The sequence below is a fragment of the Lepisosteus platostomus genome, chromosome 11, assembly GCF_059453375.1.
Source record: "Lepisosteus platostomus isolate fLepPlt1 chromosome 11, fLepPlt1.hap1, whole genome shotgun sequence".
Taxonomy (NCBI): Eukaryota; Metazoa; Chordata; class Actinopteri; order Semionotiformes; family Lepisosteidae; genus Lepisosteus; species Lepisosteus platostomus.
In genome coordinates this window covers 12972586-12998380 of record NC_142621.1, presented here as the reverse complement: position 1 = coordinate 12998380, position 25795 = coordinate 12972586, and the positions used below count along the sequence as shown (strand labels likewise).

Here is a 25795-nt window from a genome sequence, read left to right as displayed (position 1 = left end):
GTGGGAGATCATACAGTCAGATTCAGAAACCATACAGACCTGATGACCAACGCATCAGAATGAAAATGTTTCAAAAATAGAGTAGGCATAATAACATGACATGAATTACCAATTAAAAAGATTTAAGTTGCCTCAGTATAGCATATTATCAGCAGTATTGGCAATGTTGTGTATGATTTTAAGTTAAACATTTGCATTAAAACAAGCAAAATATTAAAATCTATACAAATTATCGGTAGGGTTTCATAGAAAATTTTAATCTGTTTTAACACCAATAAGGCCATACACCTTGTTAAGGACTTCAGCATTTAAAAAAAGCCATTAGGATTTTTCAGATGTGGCAAAATGTTTTATTTTTAAAAATACATTTTAGAGTTACTTCTTCAGGATAATATGAATTTTAAGCTACAAAACAAAATGCCTCTTAATATGTAGATTCGAATTCCATATGTGTGTTGACCAGAAATCTAGCTATCAATTAAATGAAAAAAGTCCACAGATTGTAACTGACTAGACAGTGGCAAAATAAACATCTCAGATAATAGACTTTGATACTCTTCCCATCTTTGTTTCTTCACCACCCATCCATCAGTGTAAATGAAAAAGACAGAGTGGGTTAGAGATAGGTTATTCTCTACCTGTCACTACAAACTGAATTTTCTGAACCTTCCTGACCTTTGGATAAAGTGATTTTCTTTTTATATACTGTTGATGTTTCTTCTGCAAATGTGAAAACAATAAGTTCTCAGTGGAAATCTCTTCAGTAGCTGTGTAAAAAAATGCCTACGTTCACTTCTCCAAGAAATATAAAATGTAACAGAAATAAGTAAATATAACTTCATCATTAAATGAAAATAAAGAACAATAATAAGACATGTAGGAATTTAATTCATATGGATGTGTTCTAATTTTAAATCTCACAACAGCTGACTACCTTGAATACAAAACAAAGTGTTCATTTCAGCATGTCAGTATTTCGCAACAGGTACTCACTGTGATTTAATCGTTAATTCTCAAATAAAAAGAAACAAAAGTACTTTATATTATTATATACTTATACTTTAAAGTATTATATTATGCATATAAATTAGCTCTAATTTTAATTGATATTGAAAGTAGCCTGATATCACTTTTATACTTTATTCAGTGTGCAACTCCAGTAGATATGGTAGATAAGGTCTAGCAGAAGGTTCTTTTCATGGATGGTAATTAAAATGAGAACTCTTAAGTAGAAGAATCTCATAATTTGTCGGATATACCATGTGAACAAATTTTTCTTTAGTATTTTAACTGTCTCTAACCCACTTTAATTGTTGTTAACCCACTCGGCTGAGGGCTAACCTCTTGGCTATAGGTCGAAGAGACTAGAACCCCCATGCAGAGTAAGGAGTGAACAAGGAGTCGCAAAGGTGTAGATGGGATGCAAAAGATGTACTGGTGTATGAGGTAGAAAAGGGGATTGCATTTACAATACTATTTATAATGTTTTAGTATGTAGAAATGTCGTTGAGTTGTCGTGTGCATTTTGACGCAACAAGGATTTTTTCTTCAGCCGGCTTGTTGCGGATGGGCTGAAAGACGACATAGACCTCACAAAAGTCACCTGCCGAGACGCCGCAGACCGTACGAAGTGGAAAAATCGGTGCAAACAAGCAGACCCCACATAAGTGGGAAAATGCGAAGAAGAAGAGTATGTAGAAGAAGAAGAGTATGTAGAAATGATGTCAGGGATGATTATGATTTAGGACAGTTGAGGCTGATTGAACATGGCTATTGTTATCCCTCCTAAACTCTTGTTATAAACTTCAATTATGCTAAAAAGTAGAAAGAATAAACAATGTTTCAGCCATTGAGCCTTCTGCAGGTTCATTTCACACTGAAAAAAAAAGCTTAATCCACAACATTTTAGCTTTCATTGTGTTTTTAAAATAGCTAGTTAACTGTTTCAGAAGAAGTTTAGAAAGCACTGTAAGCAGGGTTTTATTCACATTTAGAAAAAAACTGAAGTGTTACATACTGTACATCAGTCAGATTTCATTTACTACATCACTGATCCTGTAATAGCTATTTTTATATAACTTTAAGGCAGTGAATTTCTGTCTAATCTGTTTAATCCATTCAGCAGTAATCCTTTCTTGTATATTTACATGTACAGTACACTCCTGTGCATAAGTCTTAGAATTAAGGGTTACACTGCATGTGCAGAATGTTTTGAGCTGCAGTTTACTGAAAGCTTCCATTATTTTTTTACTATTATTACTACTTGGACTGTTATCACTATTGCTTAGTTTAAGTGAGAAGAAATTAATCTCTAATTAATTACTTAGCAATATTCAATATTCAAATAATCAGAAACATGCAAGAGTACTACGGATATATTAAAATGGTCAAATTACAGGTACCAATTAAATCTAATTTGACTCATTCTCTTGTGTCATTGATGCTAAAAGATTACAAAAAACTACAAACTTATCAGGATTCTGTGTTACTTTGAAACAAAATAGTTAAAAAAATAGAAGATCACTAAAGACTTACATACTGAGAAAGTAGAAAAATGCAAAAATACTTTTCACAGGTGTGTACTTTTCTGAATATCTACTAATAAAACTATTCAGGTACATAATATTTTCTTTTAGCGGTTTCTTATAACTTTAGTATTGTGAGTGCTGTAGTGTATATTTAACTTATTTTGTGGTACAGTAACTTAATGGTATGTGATATTGTATTAAATATACAATTTCATTTCCTTGACTAACTTAAAATATTTAATAATAAATAATTGAAATTAATTTGAAAACAATCCTATACCATCATCATTTCCTATAATTTTAGTTATTAAATAAAAACACCATGAAAAATTTCAAAATTGTGATTTTTTAAAATATTTATAGACTGCACATAAAAAGACTAGTATATTAATAAATTTAAAATACATATACTCTTCAGATTTTTTGCACAGACTGTATAGAGAAGGAAATTAGACAGCAAAAACTACTCACAAAGTGATTCTCATAAACCTTCTGTACAGTGGTGTACAATGACATTTTTCAAACATTATACTTACAAATATTTGTAAAAAAATATTAATCACCGATGACAATAACTTAATAATTCTAGATGTTGAATGTTTAAAGTAAAACTCCAGAAACAATAACTTAAAAAATTAAAGAACCCTCCGGCTATGTGAAATAATGCAAATAGCATTTCAAAATGTTTCCTAACGGTTATCCATACTGTATGTTTTTACTAACTACATAATTTGGTAGTTTCGTATTCCACAGGGAGAGGTTGCTTGGCACTGAAGGCCTGCAAAGCAGCTAGAATCCTGACCACTTCGCTTGTGGATAACTTAAGCCGATGACGAAGCAAGCAGGAAAACAAGTCCAGTTGCTGTTGACCAGGTGGTGAGAGCCTATTAACACGGTCTCTGATTTCCACAAGCTGCAGAAGTGCAGAATCTTGAGAACCCTGAGTATATGGATAGTCCAGCTGTAGAATCAGATCCTGAATTGCTTCGGGGTCAAAGTGCATACTGTAGCCAAATACCTGTAAACTGTTTATTTTCATATAGCCCAGGTTTTGTGATGGGTCCATAAACTCCAGAGGCTCATAATAGGTGGTATCATTTCCATGAAGTGGTGCAGACTTGATGCGGCTCCTCAAATAGATATGAACAGTTTCAAAAAAGGTTTTCCATTTGTTTCCCAAAGTCAATGTCCAGTTGTAACAGTCAAGAGGTATATCTAACTTAGTCCTTTCCCAGTCTGGGTAGTTGTTTTGATTAATGGGCATAAACCAACTTTCTGAATGGCTACCTCCAAATGGGTTGATATAAACAGACAGCATTGGTTCTAATGTACTGTTTTTGGTCAGGCAGATCTGAACAGACAATCCTAGGAGCATATGGACATGATTAGATTTGTATTTGTTGCTCTTCAATGTCAGAAGCATCCTTTTTCGCCACGTTGGGTCAAACCAGTTGTTCAGTCTCATGTCATTGCTGATGAAGATTGCATGGACTGCAATCCGGCTGTCACGTTTCTGAAGCAGGTATTTCAACTCCAGATCTTGTAAGTCTGTTTCAAAACCAATGTAGTGGTCAGTGGAATCAGGTACCTCATGCCTACACAAACCTTGACTAAGCATATAGCCAGAGTTACAACTTCCACATCGGGTGCGGTTTTCATATGAACAAGAAGCACAATGAGGGCCATCCCCAACTGTACATGGGATAATTCCTTGACAAGTAGGATGATCATAGGTACATGAGCAGCTTTTGGTTTCTTCAGAGAATGTCCCAATTTGATTGTTTTCACTGCAGTACAAAATGGACTGAATATGATTCAGCCAATAGTTTAGAGACCTAATCAAAACAAAACAAAAAGGAATTAAAAACAGAGAAAGATTGGGTTTCGACACTGATGAGGTCTTTGACATGATCAGACTGGAAATAATATGAACTTTTATCATGAATCCCTTTGAGATTTCTCTTGTGTAAGGCATTGTGCAAAGAGAAAATATAAGTAGTTTAACTTATAGAAACATCGAAACCATGTTTGCATAGACTTGATTACTATTAACGTTCAGTTGTATAATACCATATGCATCAGAGTGGATGATGAAGAATCTTCTTTGCTGAATATATTGTTGATACAATATAATTATCTCAAACTACCTGAACTTGTTCATGAACAGTGCCCCCTCAGTAAGGAGCAGGCCGTCAGTGATGCCAGAGAAATCTGTAGATTCTTCTGCTGGCACTAGGTTTCCACAGACTCTGTGGAGATTGTACCGTATGTACTTGTATTTTTTATAGAAGTGAGAATAATTCTTACTTTTATTATAATGGAGAAATATAAACTAGCTCATTTGGCTAAACTCTTTTTTGTGCTGTGATAATCAGATTTTTGTGTTGTAAAACATTTGAACAAATATTCAGAACCACAAGATCCGTCACACAAATATGGAGACATTCCTGCTTCCTCATACAACCATAGAACTCTTTTTCCAGTATGAGCTATGCCAGAAGAATATGTAAATATTCATTGAAATTTGTTCCTTGAGAGACAAGAGCTAAGCAAGTGGGTGGTAATAGATGAAATTCTTGCTGCCTGTCAGCATTTTTAAGTGAGAAAAAAATGAAGAATTTAGATATCCCCATTTTCAGGATATAAACTATTTTGTATATGTTATACAAATCTAAGATAGTGAAATAACTAAGTAGAATGTAATAAAAATGAATATTGAAAGTGCATGATATATGGCTTGTACAGCTGCAATGAAACCTTGATAATTCACTTAGCTTCCCCTACTATACCTTTTGCATGTTTTTTTTATTGAGGATCTTCATTCAGGCTACAGTATATATTGTAGGCTTTTATTGGATTCTGGAGATTTCAATATATCCATAGTGTATTCGGCAAAACATATGAACAGGATAATAAACCAGTACACAGAATGTCATGGGAGTAATTTCAAAACTATTACTACATGACATACAGTACGTATAATATTTTTACTCTTTAGAATGTAGCATAAAATAAATGGAAATACAGATAATCATCTATATTTAGATAGCATAAATAAAACATATGTCTCTTCTTTTACATGACAATAAGCATAGGACAGACACTTTTATTCCTGATTGTTTTGTCAAATTTGTTTGGTTTAGTATTCTTTTAGAGAAGATATTTTCCTTTTATAATATTCACAAAAAGTGTTAATGAGCTCAGTATTATAGGGCTACACATATCATTTTATAGAACCATAGTACTAAAATAGAATAATCCTTACCTTTCTCTTGGTACAACTACTTTAGGCTGCGAACGACACCTCTTACTTAGGCTAAAAAGCCTATTAACAATTCTTTGTGCCCTGTTGAGGAGCAGATTTGTACTTGACTCCAGCTGTTTATAGCGATGTTGAATGCTGGAATCTATCTTCCAGAAGTGATGAATAGCAGAAGTGTTCAAAGCATAAAATGTTGGTAGTCTTCTCACAAAGATTTTGAAATCATCTGAAAAAAAAGTGTTGACTGTTGCAGTCTTGTTACAATATATACACAGAGAGGAAGATGCTGCAAAACTACTGTCTCTTCAGCACAAATTCCTGTGTTGTTTTTGTTTAGTACAGTTTTGATTGTGGTGTAAAGCTATTGGGTCAATTTATAATATGGACAAACATAATTCGCAATTCATGATTTAAGATTGCTGTTGATAACAAAAGACCACAGATAATGACATAAAAATAACAAAAATGTGATTAAATACAAAAACAAGAAAATGAATCCATGTATCCTAATTTGCTATACACTTGTTCCCTTGAATGTAAAACTTTCTGGCTTTTAAAATTCTAAAAGTTTTAAAAACTGTCTTTATTCATACCTGATTCTTCAAATTCATTACTGGCTGCTCTCCATGCTTCTTGAATGTGCAACAAGTTCTGTTCCATTGCTCTGATGTCCATGTCTGGACAGTTACATTCTGGAAACCTGGTACTACAATGGCACCAGCAGTCATTGTTTTTACAGACAAATTCGCCCTCTGCATTACAACCAATGTAACTGAGAGCAGCTTGAACAAAGCGATTTCTCAGGTAGTCCGGTAAAACGACTTGTAGTCCTTACAAAATAAGACAAACAAAATCACTTCTTCTTAAAATAATTGTCATCTTCACACAAAATATAAATAAATAATACTTAATTCATTTTAAAAACAATTATTTTTATAAAAAGACAGGGAAAAGAACACAATTTACATAGAGAATACTTAATTTCACTTGCTATTCCACTATTTTTTACTGATTTGTTCAAAAAAACGTTCCACAGCACATTATGCCATCACTATGGATGCAAATTTATGCAAAATTTTGGGAACAAGTTAACAAAATGAATGGATAAGTGAGTCTACTTCATTTCTACTTCAAGTAGATTTCCCTACCTACGGTATTTACATTTAAACCCTAACACTATTTTCTGTGATACTACAAATAGATTCCCTAACATACACTCTGTGACATCAATAATATAGACTAACAATCAAAGATGTAATCGTGCAAAATTATTTGCTTTGAAAACATTTAGTTTTCAAAGCAAATAATTTGTTGAGTGTTGAGTGTTGAGAATAATTATTTAAACCATGCTATAGCCGATACCTCTGAATTTTCATTGCACATACAAATATTTGAGTTAGTCTTTGTACACAGTTCATATTTTATGTCACAAAAAACCTTTTCACATTGTACAATATCCAAGCAGTTAAAATATATACATCCATCCATTTTCTAACTGCTTGATCCACTTCAGGGTCATCCACTTCAGGGTCATGGATAAGTAAGGCATGGTACACCCTGGATGGGATGTCCATGTATCACAGGGCACAGTATCCTATATATATATTGACGGAAAAAAAAATGCAGCATTGAGAATACTATAGTTATAGCTTATGTATTTTCATTAAAAAAATGGTGTCAATTTGTATAAAGTCCTCTGACTGACAGCAATACAGCTTGTGCAGTGAAGCACTGCAAATTGCCAATCACACGAAAGCTCGTTACGTGCACTTTTACACAATGAGGTCCAGGTGGATTTCTGTGTAATCCATAATGCCTCGAATGTCACCAGGAGCAAGGGAGAGGGCCATTGGCATGTTGCAGGCAGGCATGTCATGTGCCAGTATTGCCAGACACTATTGAATAAGCCGCTCCACTGTGTCCTGACTGCAGAGGTTTCAGCAGACCAGCAGGACAAATGACCGTCCAAGATCCAGTTGCCCATGAGTGACCACACCAGAGCAGAACTGACACATCAGACTGGTCCATCTGAGAGATCATTTCAGATTGGCCACCTGAACTGCTGCTGAAACAGCTGGCAGACACAATGCCCGCATTAGTGACAGTGAGGCTCCGTGCTGTCGGGCTTAGAGCAAGGCGACCTGTCAGAGGCCCTCAGCTCACACCTCCTAGACCTCACACCTGACTGGCTTGGGCCAGACAGAGGCTGCGATGGACTCATCAGCAGTGGTACCAGGTCCTCTTCATGGATGAGTCATTCTTCAGCCTGTTCCACGCAGACGGGAGGGCCAGAGTGTGGAGCAGGGGGTGTTGCATTTCTTTTTTCCATCAGTATATATAATCTATTTAAGATATTTTTCTGGATAAGCACAGTTTTATTTTTCATTTATTTTCTAGTACTGTTCAAGATAAGAAAGCCAACCTACCATTACGTAAAGTTCATTTTGATTTTCAACTAAAACCTTAGCCAATATTATACTTGCCCTGATAATCTGGCTGTATTAAAAGCAAATTAGAACTGCTGGAGCAATGCAATCGAGCTTTAAGGAAATGGCCGACAGAGGGTGAACAAATTTGTAATTGTCAGTGTTAAACCCTTTATTATACTTCTTTATCCAACTCTTCCTTTGCTTTACAGGATGAGAATGAGTTCTATTCATGCCAGCAAAAAGTGCAGCCTAGGTTAATTTTATACCTTGTAAATTAATTTTGTTTTCAGGACTCTGAACCAGAACAGAACTGACAGAATCCAGGTTGTCATAGTTACTGCATCCAAGAGGGCCTGTCCTCGTTTCAGTCACCTAAAGAAAAGAAAACATAGTCAAGAATGTTAAAAAAGCACTGTTTCCCAAAAGCTCTGAAGTAATTTAATATGCACAACCACATAGTGGAAATCACATGGAAAAAAATGAACAATTTCCTTTGTCTTTCTTGAAACTAAAGAATATGGCATTATTGACATATAAAAGTATGCTGTTCCCTTTCTATCCTTGGTAGGTTAAGCCTTGTTGTAACAATAGAAGAATTCAATATGGAACATCTTTGTTCTGCCATTGTTCCAAAAAAGAACAAGATCAAGTTTGAAGTTAAACAGTAATAGGAAAGTTACTGAGTGATATATCTTTGTAATTGGCTATCACATATGAGATAATACTCAAAGAAATTAAAAATAAAATAAAAAAGTATCAACTATGTCAACAATGGACTTATATTTATATGGACTTTGGAAATACTATTAAGCTATCCCAAAAAAGCCAGGATACAATAGCACCTATGCCAGAGCCAATGCAAAAAAGTGGTTGTGTAATTGTGATAAACATTCCTATTAATTTGTCAGTATTAAAGCAAATGACCAATGGGTGAAGGAAAGAACTAAAGTAAAGCCTATTTAATGAACAATTAAAATCAATAAATTTGTAATGCCAGTGTGTGTCCTGAAAAAACGCAAACTACAAAATGATGTTAGTTAATAGACATCTGGGAGAAGGTCGAATTCCTGTCTTGCACTTCAGTTCTCCTATACAGTATATAAATATCCGCCTGCTGCACACAACTCTACACATTTTTTAAGCACCCCTCCCTCCACCCCAAAGGTACCCTTGCAGCATCCTCCCCGATTCATTCCTCATAAATCAGGCAAGGTTGTCATTTCCTTAGCCAGGTGAGTATTAACTATGCTATCCCTTTATATTCTTCAGCTCACTCCATTATTAGAACTTGCCGAAACTACTGAAAAACGTCAATTTACTAAAACGTTACCACTGTAAATTTAGAAATTGGTGTTTCCAAGAAATAAACATTATGATGAAACCAGAACTCCAGACAGTATTGACCTTCCAGCAATAACTGATGGGTTTGTAACAAATGCCAATTTATAAGAAAGGTGAAGGCCAACGGCAAAATAGGATTTTTTGGGTCTGATAATAGTAACTAGTGGTCCTTTGTTATAGTGCACAGTACTGACTATGCTAGTAATTGTGCTATAAATGCAAATGGATGTGAAAAGGGACCTAAATCACTCAAAAAAGAAGATACTTAAAAACCTCCAAAACTACAATTAAATGCACATTTTTATATAGCCCTAGGTTTAGGTCTATAACTAGATGCTAGAATTACCTACAGATACATACAACGAGTTGTAAAATAAATATTTCTTGCTTAATAGTAAGAAAACAATCATTGTACAATAAATACAGATAATGCCACAAAAAATTATTTAGATGCAAACAATACAAATTTGCTATAAAACAAACTGAATTCTTTAAGAAAGAATCTCAAAAATGAAAGTATCCAAATAATTACATCCTCTTACCCATTTCACAAACAGCAATAAAGTTTCAGCATTCAGTTTTTCCCCTGTACTACTTAAATACTCTCAACTCTCAAAAAAAAACAACAAATCCAATATAAACCTTCATAAAATTAAAATGAAAACCTTTAAGTTCTATTCTAAAGTTTCTGAATATTTCTAAAATCTAAACAGAAGAATAGTGATGGCCAGCCCTTGTCCTGGAGAGCCAGTCTAGGAAAGTTTATAAGACACTTTAATAATCATTTTGCAAAACCTTTGAACGCATGTGAATTTTTGATTAACTTAATACATTATTTGTTTCAATTAAATAAGAAATGGCAAATAGTGGTGACTGCAAATTACAAATTATTAGTGTTCTCATTTCACATTATTTGTACTTAATTGAACAAATCATCTGCTTCAGTAGTCACAATTAAAATATTCTAGATGTTTATAAATTGAGGACACATATGGGTGACACTTAAATGGGGCATGAAATCTGCTGTATTGTGCATCTCCAGGAACAGGACCAGCCAGCCCTATTTTATTAGAATAATTGATGTGTAAAACTACGTAAGATTACATACTGTATGTAGAATAACCACAATTTACATAAAATGTGTTACTTTGCATCAGTTAAAAATCTGTTTTAACAACTATTAGATCATTAGATATTAGATACAGTATTTACTAAATGTTTCCTGATACTCCACCACCTATGAGTGCAATTCAGACACAAAGTCAAAGCAGTGATCCTCCACATTAGTAATTACTTTGGCACAGGGATTTGCATTGACTACTCCAAAATGGATTGTGGTGAAATATCCATAAACCAGGAAATCTCTGTGGCTGAAGTCATTAGAAATATTATAGTTGTTATCAACAGATGAAGATGAGGCTTCATAAACGTCTATGGTCTAAGCAAAATGACAAAACACACAGTGACAGGAGCTTTGTTCTCCTTTTAGCATTGCATTAGTGTCTCCACAATCACAGGTCAATCATCCCTGACAAAGGCCTGATTTAAAACTACTGTAAATCAAGGTTACTCTGGCACATTAGAAGACAAACTGCCAGCCTCAGGGCAGATATATCTCTTGTTGTCACTTACAGATTATTCTCAGGGCTACAGTGCTTTCCTTCTATATTTCCCCACTGGGCCTATAAAAGTAACTGTATTGCCATTGCAGATTAATGATGTCTTGTACTTTTTTCTTTAAAAAGTCAGCTCTCCATTGTGTGCAGAAAACATAATTTTTTTAAAACCGACTGTAAGGTCAAAGCAAGAGAAAAACATACATCTTTGTTGTCTAAATTATTTTAATAGCAAGTGGAGTGATAGGATAGGAAAGAAATGACAGCTAATCAAGACATGTTTATTTTGAAAATTACGTAAACAGCTACATTTAATTATCTAAAGCACTGCTTATAGCCGGTTTATAAAATTTTAACAGTGCAATAGCTTTCAAATTAGAAAGGAAGATGGAAGCAAATCAGGATTCTGACACACACACTGCACACATTTACATTCAGTTTATTGATGCTTCCGCACAATTAATTAAATTCTAAGATCCATCTTTAGGGATCGGCAGATTAATTTCTAACAGACACAGATGTCCAACTTAAAGGGAAAATTGACCAAATGCAAATACAGAGATTAATTTTTCTTCTGCATAAAAATGAGACCATCTGCAACAAGTCTCCAGTGGGATAAAAGCATAAGTTGCTCTTTTTATCTAAACAAAACCCCAAAACACTGAAGTTTCCAGTCTTTTTAACATGCCCTGTTTTAGTGGTTGGCATTATAAATGTCCCACTTAGATATTTTGTGTTTAAATTAATATATTATTGAACAAACTATGATGTTATGTATTTTTAATGATAATTTTCCTTTAAAAAGCTTAACGTTTTGATGTACAGTACATACTTTACAATCAATGTAGAATGCATTTTAATTGAGTGAGATGCACACAGTAACTAAGCAGTGAATGTACACCACATGATGTCCAGAGGATGGGAACACTAAGCAGTCAAAGAGGAAGAGCAAGTTACAAGATCTCTTTCAAAAGACATTGCAGTTACTATGAAACCATATAATATAGTCTGATACTTTTAAATTCACTACCTTACTGCAAAAGGGAAGTATTTTGTGATAGAGCAGTAAATATATACAACCTAAGATGGCATTTTTAGTGTTCCATGTGCTTTATGATGGCTTCAATACTTGCAAATATAAAAAGAAAAAATATTAAGCATAGCTAAAGTAGGTTCACACCCAAAGAAGGCTCCACAGCAAAAACGTATTTTTCTTCTCTTTTCAGCATCGAATAAACCTTTACTTGTTCCTATTAAGTATACAGTAGCTACTGTATCACATTGACATTTTGTTTTAAACCCATTAGTTCAAAAGCCCAGATGTTCATAACTTAATCTATGAGGGCAATTTGTTGTTGAAGACATGGACTAGAATTTAAATGCCATGTGTCATAACTAACATGACAGTATTTTCTTGCTATTAAAGCCTAAATGCATTACAGTATATGTGGTACAGTTGACCTGTAGTTATTTAACTGCAGTGAGCATTGATGCCACTGCAAAGATATTCTGTATCTGTTAGGTAACCAATTTATTTTGTAAAATGGACTAACATTCTTTCGGGTCTTGACATGTTGGAAATTTATGAGCGAGTCCTTTGCATTTCCACAATCATTAGATTTGGAATACATTTGGTGACAGCTCTCAAGCTTTTCTCATTCTTTCCAATTTTAACATGTCAAACTAAATTTAATAAAGACAAGATATTCAAGTTGACAGTTTTTTTAGTATTCCTCCAAATTTATGCTTTCATTTCAAAAAGTAAATTGCTTTGACTAAGTTATTTTCTCTGTATTAAAATTTCACATGTTCTTGAGATATTTCCTTACAACGTTCCCACAGCATTTGGGTAGCCACAAACCTTTATTTCAGTAGCAAACAATTATTTTTTGTATAACAGTGTTTGATACTTTGAGGAGCTGGTAGAGGCAGGTTAGCTACTGTAGATGACTCCCACAATTCCCATTCTCCAGCTGACAGTGCAACAAGAGATCCAGGTCAGCAGAAGTGTACAGTATAAAGCTAAAAGATCTCAGTGAAAAGATCAGAGGAATTCAGTGTTTGGCATCAGAAGCTGTATGTAACGAACAGTTCTTTCCAGACCCTATGCGGAGGACACAATCCGAAGAAGTGGGGAAACACTAGGAAAAAGTCATGCAGGAATACGGGGATGAAAACAGGGGGGCGTGTCCAAAGTGCGCTGGTGCACGGGGAAGGTGTGGCCGAGGCAAACAATCCAAAAGTAATCCATAGAGGGAATCCAAAAACGCAAGAAAGTCCATAGCGAGGTGATCCATCCAAACAAGGAATTAAAAACACGAACCGGGTTGGAACCGGCGGACAAGGAACAGGAACAGAGGTTAAAACCTTAATGGGACCAGGCGCTTCCAGGTCCCGGACTCGCACGGTGCGGAAACTAGATGCAGAGCCAGGATGAACGTCAGCGCCTGGCTTTTAAGGTGGGATGGGAACAAGGATCAGGTGCACAGAATTAAGTCTGAAGTGAAAAGGGCTGGAGCACCCTTAAGGAGGAGGGACTATAATCGTGACACTGTATACAGTATATTGTATGGAAAAAGAGTTACGAAATAAAATGGGCGAGAAAGAAAAATAAATAAAAAATCAATACCAGAATATACCGTATAGGTGTTTTGATTAGATTAGTGAATAGTAAGGGACTAAAAGTGTTTAAGCAAAAGAGCTAGGCTTTTTGCTTTCTGCTTTGTTTGGTCTTTTTGTGTTGACATCAGTGTAAACAAATGGACCCCTGCACCAAAGATAAACATCTCCAATGTATTGTATCTTATGGCTGAGACCCAGCATGAAGAGTCAAACTGTTGTAACCATCAGCCCAAAATCACCATAAGTGTTTAAAAATGTCTATGTTCTACTGCAGGGGAAAAAAAAACAGCTTTAGCACTTGAGAGATCTTTGAGTTTGCTGCTCCCAAGAGATGTCATAAGACATTATTCAGTATAACCCTCTAGAAATTCCAGCAATATTAAATTAATGTAATTCTTCTCATGTCATAAAACAGGAATTCTGTTGTATGCTCTGTCTTATGTAAGCCACCTATGCTAATTTCTTGAAATGTCATTATTGAAACTCAAAACTAACATTTTATTCCACATTTAGATTGTTCTGTCATTCTGTCATCACTCCACCTTAAACTTGTGTTATATTTCACTGCATTAAGGTTATCCAACAATACTGCATATTTAAAAACCTGATGTGGAAGAAGGTTTCTAAACATTCAAATTAACATTTGATGTTTATCATTATTTTATTCTTTGGTCAGAGATCCACATATTACATCTAATGTAGGGATTTAAAAACAAATTTAACAAATCTTCAAAACTGTTCAGCATCGTAAAAGCCTTTGAAACAAATATTTTGATTTCCAGCCTTTGTCTCTAAACTTAATTTGTCTGCTTTCCTACAGGAATAAGGGGAAAAATGGTTGCAATTTTATTCCTTACAGCTTGTTCTTGAATTGCTTGACAGATGAGCCAAACAGACATTGTCAGAACCAGTGGCTATATGCCCTGCGTTGTAGCTTTATCATTTAGTTTGCCACTGTCTATAAGACATGTATTAATAGTTATTTTTCTAAACCCTACCTCACCACACATACATATTTTTTTAAAGGGTTATGGCACAAAAAGGACAGTTTACCATTCCAAGGTCCTCTAAAAACCCTTTTGTGTAAGTAACAAACTGATAGTAACATATACAGTAACACTTTCAACACTGTATTACAGTATCTGGTAGATATTTAGGATATGTCTGGCCTACTCCTGGAGTCACAATTATAACTACATACAGTACAGTATAGAAAACCTATTTTCATGCAAGAATAACTTACAAAGTGAATCAATCTTTATTAACCTTTCAAAACAAGATGTTTTTGCTGGCATTTTAATGCAAACAGATGTACACACTCTAGGCACTCTGGCACACAACCTTAGCAGTTTACTACTGTCTCTTTTTGTTCTGTCAGTCATAATTGTAGTCTAAACCATACTATATTTTATGCTATTTGTAATTTTGATTGACTCATTCATTTTTTCAACTTATGCAGTCATGCAATTGAGTCTCATTCTATAAGTTTTAGCAGAACTTGTATGGAACAGAAGAAGAATTGTTTTTGCCATTTTTACAGTACATACAGTACATGCTACTAATTACAAAATGTTTTGAAGGATATTCAACGGTGCAAAGAAATCGATATACCTGTTTATAACTGCTTACACTGCAAGTTTGATAATCATTTTCCATGATACATGTGACATACTTTAGTGAAACAATCATTTACAGTATATATATATAAAAAACAATCTAAACTAAAAGATAAGTTTAAAGTGTAAGTGTGATGTTCTCAACAGAAAACCTTTCACTTAGTGGGATTTCTGCCAGGACTTTTCATTTTCAGTGCATCTGAAAATGATGTAATCAGCATGATTTTCCTACATAGACAAGCACTGATGCAGTGAAGAGAGAGTTACTGGCATTGGTCCCAATGTATTTTACTTTTCCTACACCAATTATACTTCATACACCAATAAAACCTCCCCAAAGCACTGTGATTTGTAGTGTGTTCTATGTACTGTATCTGTTTCTTAGGTTTTGTCTCACTAACTGTTCTTATTATGGACATTTGCCATGTTTTCTAGAATATCCATCATGGCAGGCTCTTCTTCAGGCTCAAATAAGTCTATTTTGTTACAAAAATACTGTAGTTTCATACATGTTATAGTTAAGAGATTCTGATTATAGGATTTCATTGTAATTTATTCCCAATATAAAATACTTATTAATTTAAGGTGGGTAGCTGCGTCAGCATGCGTAGGCTGCAAAGGAACAAGTAATAGGTTTATTCCATGCTGAAACAAAGAAGAAAGAGAACACAACATTTCGGCCATGGAGCCTCACTTCAGGTGACACACCTAAAGAAGGCTCCACGGCCAAAACGTTGTGTTCTCTTTCTTCTTTTTTTCAGCATGGAATAAACCTATTACTTGTTCCTTATTAATTTAATACCCTTATTATTTACCCTCTAGAATGTTATTTACAGAATATAAGAAATGCCTGTCAACCCATTTACCTTGTTTGGCTACAAGCTAATTGATCCCAGGACAACAAGGCTTTTACAGCATGTCTGGGTAACTTGCTCCAAACCTAGTGTAAAGACGTGTCTCCTGTTCCAATTTTTAAGTGGACTTCTCTATAGCTTCCATTTCTGTCCTCTGGTTTATGTTTCAGGGTCAATTCTGAAGATTCCATGGGGCTGGCTTTGACAGTTTATTTGAGGATTTTGAATACCGCAATAAGTTACCCCATAGTCTCCTGTTCAAGACTAAAAAAATATTTTCACCTTTCAGAGTAAGCCATTCCACTGACACCACAAAAGTGACTGATTCAGGTGCTGCCTTATCTTTTTTGTAACATTCTAAATGGGGTCATACTAGTGCATTGTAGAGTCCTTTGCAGCTTTTATAATGTTTGCAAATCCTCTTATCTTGGTATCATCTGTGCTCTTAAAACCGTGAAAACCTTATTCTCATTCAGCTTTTTTCCTCAGCTTCTTTTGTTTTCACAGGAACCAGTTTTGTGAATCCATTCTCTTTTACTTTACATTTTGTTGTAGGTGAAATCCCAACTTTTCCTTACAATTTTTCTCAAACTATTTTTCCTTCTTATTACTATACTAAACTATATAGTAATTAATATACTAAAAATTACTATAAATAAACAATCATTACATTCCGTAAACCCACTTATTATACTCTGCTCCTATACTTTCTGTCATTCTTCCCATTCAGAAGAACTGGGCAATCAAATTTTACATTGTACTTCAAAGTTTCACAGATAGTGAACCCTGTTATAAGACTAGTTATTAAAACTGCATTTTAAAGTGATTTAGTAAGTAGAATTCCACCAAAATCTACAAATTGTATTTTCTTTAGAAAGGGAAATTAAATAGCTGCATAACCCTTTAGTTTACCTGGTACTGTATGTGCATTTATTTGTAATACAGTATCTAAACAATTGATCAAAGTCACTCTAATATGGAAGATTGGACGTTATCAATTTCTAACCTCGCTGCAATACCACCATGATCTCATCAGATCGTGGAAGCTGTGCAAGGCTAGGTCACATCACATCAGTCCTGGGATGGGAGACTAGGTTGCTACAGCAGGAAGTGTTGGTATACCAGTAAATAGAACTTTTCTCTCTGAACCAGAATGGTGACTGGGGACACTGTACACTATAGGAAGTGAGACATTAAAACTGAAGTCCTATTGGGTCATTAGAGAGCCCATGGCACATTTTGAAAGAATAAGGGTATTTGAGAAGGCACCATGTAAATGTATGAATTACTGAATAAATGAAAGTATTAACTTTATCGTTTTTATTAGTGGCTTATTATCAAGTTGGCACCATCTATTGGTTTAATACTTTCACAGCCTGCAATATTAACTAAAGAGGCTTTCACAATTCCTCATTTTTAAAACTTTTGTTCACAATATTTAAGATGACATAACCCAACTATACTGTGTAATTCATTCACCTAAAACATCTTGGTCAACTGCGCTAAACAAGAAGTCAGTGATTTAAATTTGGACTCAAAGGTGGAATAAGTCTCAATATAAATCAATGGGTAACTTACATTACAGAAGTAAATCACCTTTAAAAGCTCTAGTTTATGTCTGCCACCCCTGTTCGCATTTCTAGACTGGGGTCCATGCACACTGTTATGTTAAGAAATGATTTACTATTGGCAGTGCACAAAATTCTCTGCATAACTCATCCATTCATTAGTGTTTGACACCTAACTCATATTAGAAATGGCTGACAAATGAGGTTAGCTAGCTAAGAAATTATCGAGATGGAACAGATAATTTATCAGCCAGATCCATATTTGTAGTGGCACAATCCCATAATCATTTTTCTCTGCAGAAGAAATGTATAGAAATAGTGTAAACTATTTTAATTTCTCAAAATAATGCTTTAAAAAATCAATTCTCACATGACTGCAAAAAAAAACAGTGTTCTTTAAATACTACCCTGGTTTACATTACTCATGAGCAACCCGGGATTCCATTTTGATCTCTTCTAGAACTTAAATGTTGTTGATGACATGCATATTTTGCATCAGTCAAATTAACTGTCTCAAAAATAATTGCTCTGTAGAGGATGTTTTCCCCATTCATCTTAGATGAAGTGCAAAACATATCCAGTGCTATGACTGAAGATGAGGAATCACATTTACAAATGAAACCTGTGGGTGTGTACTAGTACGTAGTATGGAATTATTGTCATTTGTTCAAGTGAAGACACAGAAATCTCAATAGCAAGTACAGTTTCTAGAACTTATCTATGGTCTAAAAAAGAAAATTAAATGTAAAATAAAAGGTTTTTGTTATTTAATAAATAAAAAGCATTGGATAATCTATCCATCCATCCATTTAGATTTTTAGATTGATTTTACCTTAATGGCAGTTGAGGCAATCTGAATGTGGTGAAGCTTGTGAAGTGTACTTTCCCTGTCAATAAAATAAGAGGCTGCAAGCTGGTGAAGTGTCTCAAGAGTCACTGCAGTACTGTTGGAGTCCCCTACATCCAATTTCTTACTCAGTTTTCTCTTATCCACAAATATAGTCAAAGATTCTTCACCTGCAAAATCAAATGATCAATTAGTTCCTGAAATGTACCATATGCTGTATATAGCATTACTTTTAATATTGGTATTGTAATTATACCAAGAGGCAATAAAATGCAAGAACATGTTTTAAAGAAAAAAAATGTTCAATGGGTTTTCACTTTGCTTTTGCCTCCATACTGAATTAAAATTCCAGGTTAGAGGAGTGTTTTTCCATTTGAAATGCCATAGTTCAGACACTGTGTGCAAGGATGTTAAAATGCACATTCACTGTGCACAACCCAGCCCTACGAAAGCACTGCATTGTCTTCCAGACACCACAATTACCAAATATTAGAAGGACTAGACACCTGGAGTGTTCATGAATGTGGCAGTAGTTGGTTGTATTTCTATGTGCACTAATCAGCCATTAATCTGTCAGACTGCATTGGAATGACTGATAGCATTAGCGATTACCTTGCCCTAACACCCCATGTGTCAGCATAACAAGGTAATATGGTTTCAATTGGCCAAATCAAGAGGAAATGCTGTCATCAGGATTTGAAACAGGCCAATTAGTGACAGAACAGTTTGTGTATGGAATGCAGGTAGAACTCTAAGACTCAGTTCTTGAGAAAAGTGTGAGGCTGGGACATTTAGCTGACTGAAACCAGGATTCCCTAAGCATAACTAGACAGACTTGTTAAGCAACCTAGGTAGTTTTGGCTTTCAGCAAAACAGTGAGTCATGTGATTTTCTAAGCATGTGCTGTCTTGTAGTGACCAGTACCTCTAATCAGACCTAACCCTCCTGTAGGTCAGGACCTTGAAATATGGAAAAAGAAAAATGCCTAAATAAGTGGCAGATTAAAGTAACCTGACTGCCTGTTCCTCCGTCTTATGTATACAATGACTATGCTGTGAGAACAGAATTTTAAATTCGGCAGATCCTAAATATGACAACAAAATACGCTAAGTCCAAAGACATCTAGAAGACTATACAGTAGTTCTTGGTTCTTTAAGCCTTACTGTCATTGTAGACCTCAAGATGTCATTTTCTCTGAACTGAGGATTAATATGATACCAATTCAACCCCTTTGCACAGAGCTGTAATCCTGAAACGTATTTATTTAGTGGAGGAGGCATGATGGTGTGGGGTGTAATTAATGTTCAGTTTTAATCAAGGTACAAGGTACAGGGTTGTTCTATAGCCTAATTCAATGTGGAGAACATTTTATGACTAGTGCTCCCTTCATTATTCATGCAACTTTGGAGACATGTACAGTAAAGTTTCCTAAATAAAAAACTTTCACCACACATGGCCAAGGTTACATAGGCATTATTCAAACACAATTTTTAAGTACTGGATTTAAGGATTGGATTTACATAAACCCTGTAGAAATTAAACTAAACACTAAGTGAGATTTGTTGTGCTTTGTTGCTTTTGACAGTAGCATACACAATCACAGTCCATCACAACCTTGCAGAATTAGCATTTGTGAGACATCTGTGTTACCGAATGTCTTTCAGGTATTTTTTCAGGTTACAGGGTGTGTATCTAGGTTTCAGTATTTAAGTTATTTGTTATTCCACAGCCAATCCATGCCATGGTTTACTATCATTGTTTACCTATTTTTTTAAATTAATATATGCAATGACATATGTCATATGAACCTTCAATGAAATCAGAAAATGGCACTTGTTCAACTGCATGTTTGTTGCCTCTCAATATAATTGAAGTATTTGCCACACATTATGAACAACTAATTAAGACTTTTCTACCTCCCAATGTGGATGACATCAAAAAATGTGTTCCATATTTCTTGATAATATTTTCAGTGATCCTTTTGAGACTTGGTCTGCGTCCCAGTAGCCGGATATTCTGCATGAACTCTGGATCCAGAGGCAAAGAAAGGCCATTGTAGTCTTTCCTTTCAAGTGCCAGACTGTTGACTTTCCACCGACCAAATTCTCTAGAAATGAGATATTGATAAATATTAGAAATTAGAAACAGATAAATATATATATATACTGTATATAAGAAGGCTTAATGCATGTTTTTTTTTATTTTGAGTAAATATATAACATTCCTGTTTTTTACTTCAAAATTACAGCTTCCATACTAACATAATTACAAATTATAAATCTATTTTTTTTACATACTATCGATAAAAATGTCTTAATGTGCACTTCATTACAAAAATGTGAACAAGTAAATGTAGAGTTCACCACCTCCATATACTATTAACAAACCACCACTATCCCAGGTATTCATTGTAATTATACCTCAAAATTTCTGTTTTTACCAAAAGATCTGTATTTTTTCTTTAACCAGTTGACTGAAATCACCAAACTGCAAAAACTAACTTAAACCCATTTCTTGTTAAAATTAAATAAATAAGCATGTGTGACAAACTGTACTTAGAATTAAGTGTGGCAGAAGAATGACCTCTGTTGCTTAAGACTGAGTTAGTTGAAACTGATTATCATTTCAATCAAAATATCATGCTGCTCCAATCCAAGAATAATGAAGTAACAAACCCATCACCTATTGGATAATTACAAAATATCCCCTGATAATGATGGGCAATTACAGCCATTATACAACTTGTGTGTAAAGATAAAGGTAATTATAACTGATTTACATATCAGTACATAATAAATCAAAACTGTAGATATGGTATAGTTGTAGCTTTTGTTATACAGTTCTTGAAACATGAATACATACTATAAGCAAATTGTATACATACAGTATGCATTGCAATTATGTGAACTTCATATATGCAGGTGTCAAAAGGTAATACAGTACATGGACATCAACAAGTGAAATACAATGAGCCTTACTATAAATCTTAAATAATGTAATTGCAGTTTTATTCATGTAACTAAGATATTAAGATATAGTTCCAGTGACATTATTAAAATCCACTCACATTTAAACATACTTAACCAAATTAGAATATTAGAATAGAACAAACAGAATGCTCAATTTGAGTGATGTACTGAAAGAATTGCTGGCCTTTGCCCACTGATTTCTCAAAACCCCAATAATAAGCATTAAATGCTATAAAGCACTTTTTTCCAAATAAACTAATGCCACAGCATGGCAAAGAAGTCCACAGGGAAAAATAATATTCATAAACTACAGTATTCAAGCTCTGAAGCTGGGGTCTCTCTCCAGTAAAGTAATTATGATGACAAAAGGAGACCTGGTACTGTAGATGTGCACATACTATGTATAAAATTATTTTACAGGAGAAAAAGCCCAGATATGTAATGGAAGAGGAGAAAAAAAGTTGTAAATGTGGCTACTTCAGAAAAGCAAGACTAAAAGACTAGCTTTTCTTGCTAAAAAAAGATAAAGCTAAGAAAATCTAGTCATCAGACATGAAGTGAACAAAGTGCGTGCTGCTAGTGGTAATGAAAAATGCAAGGGTCTAGGCAAATTAACCAATAAAGAGTAAATGTTTGGTTAATTCATTAACCAATAAATGTATAAATGTAGTGAATGAAGGGGGTACAACAAAATATTGAAACAAAGCAATGTAATTTTAGTATCATGAAGATAATGTTGTGTGTCACTTATATGTATTTTTTACATAATTATAAAGCTGTTTATGAGTGGTACAGAGGTGATCAACTGCTTACAAGGAAACTGTTTGCTGATTAAGTTACTCTTAATCAAAAGCGACAAACACTTCTATTTAAAAACACTTGGAAAATGAATAATTGTTGACGCACTAACAATGGTGTCATGCTGTTGCATTTGTTGATCAAGAGTGTCTTTTTAATAACAAAAATGGCTTGAAAATGTTCAAAAATTGAATATTATCTAAAAAAACAGTTTTTCATCAAGTTTAAATGTAGTACAATTACATAGTATCGGTAACCATAAAAAAAGTAAAATCTGTTTTGAAAACAACTCTTGGCTCAGGATTTTAATGTTTTGAATCATTCTTCAGTCAGAAACAAACACATTAGGAAGAAGTAACGAAAACCACTGAAACGTGTTATATTTCAAGAATGATAGAATTAAATATCTCACTTATGCTATAACCCTTTTTGTAATTAATCACAGCTCCATTCAACCAAGTCACACAATTATGTACATCTTCTGATTACTGTATGTGTCACCTACATCTTAATGTTTTTACAATAAGACATTATAAAACTGCCTCCGCTGTACATGAATTGCACTTTTAGTCTCAGTACATTTTTCCTCAAAAGTCTAAAGGCATTTTTTTATTTAGAAAGTGTTCCACTCAATGATTTTATGAAAAAAGACAGTGGATGCTCACTAAAAGCATACATACAACACCATGGCACATAACTTAAGGGAACTGTCACAGGGGGTTTGATTCAATGATTTTTATGTGCATGCTGTATTTTAGCATTCTGGTATCAGGAAAACCATTGCTGAGTTCCAGAAATTGACTGACAGGCATTAAAAATGCAATAAACGAGTACTGGAACCAGTAGCACTGGTTGGTATTGTAATGCTTCTCAGTATAAACTGTATGAATAATACAAGTTATAAAACACCATATACCATGAAACTTAAGGCCACGTTGCAGCAGCACTGAATAGAATGTGTCAATGTCCATGACCTCACCAGAAGAATTACTGTAACACTTGAAAACTGCTGTTTCTCAATAGGTATAACACCTCCATCAGCTGCCACGTCAAATTTTGTGCACTTGTCTTGCATATTGCAGGATTATGACCATACTTCATGGATTCTTCTTGACCCCTCAGCTCAAATACCTTTGACTACCCTTGTGCAACAGGCATGGAATTTAACCTTGAGAAAGGACTCCCACCAGATTCAACATTTGGTTGACATCATATAAATGCAAAAGTGTATTCAGCTTTTAATTAGTAGAGGATGACCAGTTTTACTATCCTCTTTCATTCACCTGAAGGAGAATTTTATACCAATAAATATAAAATAATCCTTTGTATTTATCAAGCCTATATGCTGCTCCATTTATGTTGTCCTCTAAATAGAAAAATTGACTTTGGATATTAAAAAAAATATTAAAGCCATATTTAGTGTTACCAGTTTCATTTCAGCATGCCTGTAATGTGACTAAAATATTTTGATGCCGCTTCATTTTTTATACATTCTTAATTTCAAATATATCTCTCCACCAGAGGGCGCTCATGTACTGTACAGCAGGACTGGTTCTATTCTGTTGCACCAGACAAAAGGCCAACTGAGCAACTGTACATATTCACAGATGTAAAAGGGTTGTAAACAACTTCAGTCTTGTATAGACAATATACTGGCAGTCCTATATGGCTTTCATAAACTCAGACTTGCTGCAATTAAGGATTTGTGTAGGTAAATGTAAAAGTACATCTTACTGTAACTGTACCTGTAGTTGAGCATCAATTTCTTTTCAATAATGTAACAGAATACTCTTCTGCTACAATAAAGGAATTTTTCAACCAAACCTGCACCTATTGTTTTATTATTACATTTATGTATGATACTGGTTTGCTGTATTGGACAATAATTTAAAGTAACTTTTTTCCAGACAAAATAATTGAAATCAAGTGAAGTTAATTATTGTTTAAAACTGAGAAAGTTGAGTGACAAACGATACAATCATGATGGTTACGTAACTCACCTGTAAATCTTGTATTTGGTCGTAAATCCCTGTTGGTACCTTTCCAGAAATTCAGTGAATTCTTGTGAATGATGAAAAGGCCCTTTATCAGAAAGGAGCCACCCCAAGGATCCAGCAACATTACTGGAACTTGCTGCAATAGCTAAAACCCAGCAATGGAGGCTTAGTGTAATGCACTCCCATAGAAGCATTAGAAATACCAGTTTAAAAACAATATACCAGTAGGTCATGCTCCACCCTGGGATTCCACATTCTCTCAAAACGTCTCCTATTACCTACGATGATAAAAAAAACCTCATTATTACTCTTTAAAATAAAACAGTTGTCTAATGTTTGTAGCACTCTAAAAAAAGACTACTGTAGCATCCAGGCTTCAGATGCCATAGTGTTGTAGTATTTATCCTTTTATATTTTTATTTTAGATTAATAGTTTGGGGGGTTTTCCCCGATTAGAACAAAAATCGTCATTAGTACGTTATTTTTCACTCTCTCTACCAACAGCGCTTCATCGGTTAAGCACTTTTAGGAGTTTTTGCGGTTTATTCATACTCTTAAAGAATAGACTAAAGTACTAAAGATGAGTAAAAAAAAGTGAGTAAACAAAAATGATCCGCAAATTCGCGTTGTTATATAAACGCTATCGTTATTACTATACAATTTTAAATGCACTCAAGAAGGCTTATCCATTTTACCTCAAATGACAGTGTAATCTTTTTTGCAGTATAGTTTATGGTACTGTGCATATACAGCTCTTACCTCATTCGGAAGCAGTTTCTTCATATACTTTAAGGAAGTTTAGTAAAAACAATGAGAATGCGTTTTACCACTAACATCGTTACAATAACTAAGACCATGCATTGCTGTAAAACGCACTTCAAAGTGACTTCACGGAGCACACACATACGATTATTTGTAATGTATCAGAACAGTTTAGTTTTAAAACATAGAAAACATTAAAACCAAAAAAAAAGCTGCAAAAGTATTTTAAAGATGTCTTCGGAATGCCTGCTCAATCCGCTTGTATTTCCAAATTTTCATAGGTATTCCCCTGCTGACAAATTCATCTATGCAACATCCATAAACGTAGGTGCAACACACCTGCAGTTCATTGTCTCACAGAAGAGCTGAATATAATTCCTTTATAGTAGAACTTTTGATGATACAAGAATTAATATTAGGCTCAATTCCATTCGATTTAGATTAAGACCAATAAATGCTACTTCATGCTGTCTTAAACAGAAACTAACAATTAATGTCTTGATCCTTCACAGTAGTCTGAAAGCTTTTACTGCAGCTGCAAAAAAAACCTACTCCTGTGACAGTGCTCTCCGCGGCATGTGCTTCT

At 34.4% G+C, this 25795-nt stretch overlaps 1 protein-coding gene across 2 annotated transcripts; it reads right to left on the bottom strand.

Moving 5' to 3' along the window:
• Positions 1-1955: 1955 nt before the first annotated feature.
• LOC148652015 (BMP/retinoic acid-inducible neural-specific protein 3-like) lies at positions 1956-25795 on the bottom strand. Of its 2 annotated transcripts, none has more exons than XM_088598482.1 (8): positions 25207-25795; positions 24451-24725; positions 20600-20790; positions 18669-18853; positions 8486-8591; positions 6384-6620; positions 5794-6016; positions 1956-4363 (listed from the first exon to the last, which is right to left on the bottom strand). In XM_088598482.1, the coding sequence occupies exons 1-8, from the start codon at positions 25228-25230 to the stop codon at positions 3247-3249; spliced, it is 2358 nt and encodes a 785-aa protein (XP_088454608.1). In that variant the 5' UTR covers positions 25231-25795; the 3' UTR covers positions 1956-3246. The 2 variants fall into 2 exon arrangements, with proteins under 2 accessions (XP_088454608.1, XP_088454609.1); XM_088598483.1 differs by having other exon boundaries at positions 25549-25795.